This window comes from Salmo salar, chromosome 12 (assembly GCF_965601325.2).
Source record: "Salmo salar chromosome 12, fSalSal1, whole genome shotgun sequence".
Taxonomy (NCBI): Eukaryota; Metazoa; Chordata; class Actinopteri; order Salmoniformes; family Salmonidae; genus Salmo; species Salmo salar.
In genome coordinates this window covers 19,142,359-19,147,431 of record NC_138302.1, presented here as the reverse complement: position 1 = coordinate 19,147,431, position 5,073 = coordinate 19,142,359, and the positions used below count along the sequence as shown (strand labels likewise).

The 5,073-nt window shown below is 44.1% G+C and overlaps 1 protein-coding gene across 1 annotated transcript; it reads right to left on the bottom strand.

Annotated features, from left to right (window-relative positions):
- Nucleotides 1-1,408: 1,408 nt before the first annotated feature.
- Nucleotides 1,409-4,479, bottom strand: nkx23 (Homeobox protein Nkx-2.3). The gene is made up of 2 exons (NM_001173756.1): nt 3,844-4,479; nt 1,409-2,804 (listed from the first exon to the last, which is right to left on the bottom strand). The coding sequence occupies exons 1-2, from the start codon at nt 4,313-4,315 to the stop codon at nt 2,170-2,172; spliced, it is 1,107 nt and encodes a 368-aa protein (NP_001167227.1). The 5' UTR covers nt 4,316-4,479; the 3' UTR covers nt 1,409-2,169.
- Nucleotides 4,480-5,073: the final 594 nt, after the last annotated feature.

Sequence of the window (5,073 nt, the reverse complement as noted above, 5' to 3'; positions counted from 1 at the left end):
GAATGACTGACATTGAGTCTATAGCCTATGGTAGGCTATTTCAAATAGCCTAGGCTATCAAAATCGGGTATTTTCGACATGTCGCAAATTTGATTTAAGAAAGATCAAATACCTATGGATTATATTTCTATTCTGTAAAAATATTATTTTCTCATAACGCAATGCCCCATTTCTCATAACCAGGCCGCCATGCTTCATCTCCTCGTTGAATTCTCTCTGCTCCTTGTCCTCCATTTTCCCGCAGATAGACAGAAATGGTGAAACTTGTAGCAATAATAACCGTTCATTCACACAGCCGCCCCCCGCTGCCTAACCTCCAGCCCTGCTGCCCCGGCTGGGGCTCTCCCTCCCCGCCCCAATCAGAGGCCCTTTCTTCGGGAACAAAAACCTCCCCAAAAGCGAACAAAAGTGAACACTTTTTTCCCTTATCCCAATCGCAGTATAGCTGCAGCCAGTTAAAATAACGCACTGCCTGTGCCTCAATTTGGAATATTAGGACGTCAATCTCTCAGCTCTTGGGTTCTTTTGTCTTTGCTGAGTGGCCGGGCCAGCCTACCATACACCTTTTGTCCAGGAATCCAATAAGGCCTATTATTCGGCCTCTCCAGCCCCGCTCGAGCTGCTTCTTTCAGGGTATTTTAGGTTGCTAATCGCGTCCTTAAAGCGCCTCAAATGGAGAATAACTTCCTCTTTTCACACAGACTGGCACCCGCACAATTAATTCGAGTGTGCCTGTTGCCTGGCCTTCTCCAACCGCCTTCCGGGCGCGACACATTTCCAAATGGCAAGATTTTATAACAAAGCTGTGGCTAACAACCTGAATCAGACTAGCACTAAAAAAGCTATTTTCATGTGTTCGAATAAGTAGACTACAATTGCAATACGTTTACCTGCTATTGCGGGAATATGACATTTTGAATTGACAGTTTTTTATTGAAATATTGTGCACCGGTTTAATGGAATTGTGTCTAAAGAGAGAGAATTAGTATTTTCTTGTCTTGATATCCAGGTCGTATCTTGCCAAGAGGCCATTCATGCCTCAGTGTAGTCTATTCATTCTCAGCCGTCTATTCTTCTTTAGATGTGGCTTTTTGAAGATGATTGTGATGAATGTGATTTGCAGAGATTATTCTTATCCAGCATGTTGTAACATTATTGCTTATTTCTATCCCCATTTTATATACTCGTAATTAAAGGCACATCGAAAAGCAGGTGATATTTCAATAATATCAGACATCTTGACAAATTAGAACAGCTTGTAGATAACGGGAAGTTAGCCTATCCATCTCTCTCTCTCGCTCGCTCTCTCTCTCACACACACACTCACGCACACGCACACTGGGAGAATTAGGATCCCACCATAGAAAACTCTCAAGAGCCTCACAAAGAATGTAATGGACCGTGGAAATTTTGCGCAAAGTAGCAAAATATGGAATTTATTCGTTTTCGAAAGCAAGTTATGAGATTTTATAAAATTGTGTTAGTTGTGTTCAGAGCCCAAGGTTGGATTACATCCCATTTCAATTTCTGCCATTCCAGGATTTGTTAAATGAGAAAATGGAATTAATCAAATAAATGTCGATGAATTACATAAGCTTGAAAACAATCAAACACTCTCACTTCTCATGTCATCATGGCTAAATAAACATTAGAAATATCAAGCAAATCCTTGAGAACAGTAGATTGGGAACTCCACCTATAGCCCATCAGTGTTGAATAATCCGGACATCCTTACAAGTAACTAGACCACCCTTACTCCGTATATCACAATTATCAAACGTCTAGTCTCGTGATTAGGCCTATCCTATATATCCAACGTTAACTGGATAGTTGGTCATTCAAATAAAATTCGACCATTGTTGGTCATAATTCCATTTCAGCCGTTACGCACAGCTTCTTTCTGATGACCGTCACCGAGAGTGGAGTAAACGTGTTGAATTTGCACCTTTTCAGTCTTAATCCAACGATAGCCACCCCACCAGGCAGACACGAAGGCCTATAACTACATAAAAACAACACTGTTTCCGAAATACTGCTGAGAAATAACTCCCTTTATTTTAAAAAGGGGAAGAACCCTTTAAAAAAACGGCATGAGAGGATTCGATTAATGTCCCTGGTGTGGGTGTAAAACAATGCTCTGGTTTTATCCAGGGTGTAACCGGAGTGGGGCTACCAGGCCCGGATCCCTTGCAGTGAGCCCTGACATGTCGTGACCGCTGCCCCTTGGTGCGTTTGGGGCTGGGGAGAGGCGCTAAGCCCCCCAATGCTCCCCAAGTTCATGGCCATGAAGGGGTTAGCCGTGGTGGTTGGGGGGAGAGTGGGGATACTGGTGTAAGTACAGCTGTAGTTGCTGTTGTATGCCGGGTTGTTGTACGTGTAGGCCGGGTATCCGTTGTAACTATAGGGGTTCGACCCGTACGGAGCATTGTAGTTCTGAGTCCCGCCCAGACAGGGCTTCCCATCCCGGACCAGGACCGGCACCGCGACTCGTCTTGGCGGGGGAGGGTGGTGGTGTCCTGCCAGCTCCAGGGACTTGTCCTGCCGCTGCCGCTTACACTTGTACCGTCGGTTCTGGAACCAGATTTTGACCTGCGTGGAGGTGAGTTTGAGAGTGCTCGCCAGGTGTTCTCGTTCAGGAGCGGACAGGTACCGCTGCTGCTTGAAGCGCCGCTCTAACTCGAACACCTGGACTTGGGAGAAGAGGACCCGGGGTTTCCGTCTGGTTCTCTGCTTGGCCGGCCGATCCGAGTCCCCCTGGCCGCTGTCCTCTCCCTCCAGCGGCTTGGACACCACGCCACAGATCTCTGTGGTGTCAAGAGATGAGCATAAACATTTTGTAGGCTACTCTGAAAATAGGAATATAGTTTTATTAAAGTAGCCTATAAAAATACAAAATATTTTGGGAAATATATTTCATAATGTATCTTATTTGAATGTGTACAGCTAACTAATTTCGTTTTACTGACGTTAATGTATAATTATTTTGTCTGTCAGTATAGTCCTGCCTTATGAAAACCGTGACAGTAAAACGTCTAATCCAAACTATTCAAAACGTGTATAGTTCACGATAAATGAGTTTAGATAAATTAAGTAAAAGAAACAAAAGCGCTATATGTTGAGAAATACTCTCTAAAGGTATGACCATAAATCAAAACCAAAGACAACAATTTTTCCACAATGTTTACTTTCACTTGGTTGCAGGCTAGGCCTACTCTCTGTCGTTTATTTTTAAGATGTATTTACATTCATGCTATTCTATTGGTTAAAACATTCATGCTATTCTATTGGTTATGAAGTAGTTATAGTCCAATAACTTTTGTTTGTCATAATTTCAACTAGTTTATCAGTCTATGCAGCCCTTAGAATAAAGACAATAGCATAATGAAAACATATTTATACCAGTTGAGATATTTATTCTCCTGCCTACCTAAATTCATGTTTTATTTGCAAAACGTTCAAAAAATCTGATATTTAAAGACGAGATTATTGAATTATTTATCAATCGCCAGACCCCATTTAAGATTAAAATGTATTTTTGTCGAATTATAACAGGCCTCGTTTGTGTCTTTTGAAATTATAACACACTCACAAAACTCCTGCGCCTAACATTTAGCCTAAAACCAAGACACTTTTTAAGACACATTTTCACCTTCCGCAATAATTTATTCCGGATTCCTTACATTTTCTGGTTTTATATATACTGTCGACGCAAATGATCATGAGTGTGTATATTGAGAGGCTATATTAGGTATTTTATTCAAAGCGATGCTTTGTGCCCCTTTGTTCATACGTCATTTCAGCAGAACAAAAATCTCATAATAATCATCTTATTAATCAACTCACTGTTTTCCTGATCCTCCAGGTCTACCTCCAGCTTCGGGTCGGTCAGGTGGCCCAGCCCGGGATGGACGAACATCTCCGGGGACAGACTGGCCTCTCCATGCCCGTCCTGAGGCGCCAGAGAACTCAGGTAAGCCATGTTGTCTTCCCCGTCCGAGAACGGAGGGCTGTCGACCGCTGAAGCAAGCATACAGGACGGTGGCGCCTGGAAGTGCTGGGACTGGGTCTGCTGCTGCTGGGTCGAGTCCGGGTGTGCTAAGTGTTGTTGGGTGTGGGACAGGTGTTGGATCTGTTGCGGGTCCAGATGTCGAGATTGGTGCTGTTGAGATCGCTGCCTCTGCTGCTGCTGCTCTAGCTGTTCGAGTTTCAGAATATCCTTGACTGAGAACGGCGTGGAAGTGAGCGGGCTCGGGAGCATCATGCCATCGAAGTCCTGCTCGCGCGCATCAAGGAAATGGAACCCGCTGAGTAACATATGATACTATATACCCCGTTTTAAATAATACTTGATTTAGAGGCTCGGTAATCGGAGGTGCGCGCGCTAAACGGCTGGATACCCCAACTCATCCCCTGATGAAAAGAAACAAAGGTTTGGTTAAAGGTTTAGTCCTATAAGTGTGGCCTGGTTCTCCATAGGCTATAGACAAACCAGCCGTGCGGTGCGATCTTTTGACAATTGAGTTCCTGTGTGTTTTTGTAACTGGAGATGGGAGCAGGGCTGGGCGAAGCCCCTTGTCTCTTCACGTGATGTCACTGGGTCTGGGTCTGAGGCGGGATGTACGAAACAGAAAGAAAGGGAAGGTGGTGAGAGGAACCAGTGCGCGAGCGAGCTAAGTATTTGGACGCGTTGGGAGGGGAGGAGAGCGGAGGTATTGAAGAGAGTGACCCGCCTCCATTGTACAACCCCCCCCCCCCTCTATATACAATACCCTCCCTACATTTTCTACGCTATAGGCATATTGGTTGCCTATTAATTTACTTATTTATCAGTGTTATTCTTATTCATGTGTTTTGGATGATTTGTTAGATAACTTGGTCCGGAATCACATTTGAGAACGATGGGGAGACAAAAAGCTCTCACCAAACGCATGTTCCCTCTTCCCAGGAGCGCATGAAATAGCCTACACCCTGACCAAAAAATATACATATATTTCGAAATGGAATTCAAATATGACTTTTACGCATGGCGAAAACGAGGAAATTAGACAGAGCTGATCGTGCGCTGTGACAATG

Coding starts and splice junctions, on each gene's coding strand:
- nkx23 (NM_001173756.1), bottom strand. CDS start 4,315: ATGTTACTCAGCGGGTTCCATTTCCTTGATGCGCGCGAGCAGGACTTC. Junction 2,805..3,843: donor CCTGGAGGATCAGGAAAACA/GTGAGTTGATTA, acceptor TTGACACCACAG/AGATCTGTGGCGTGGTGTCC.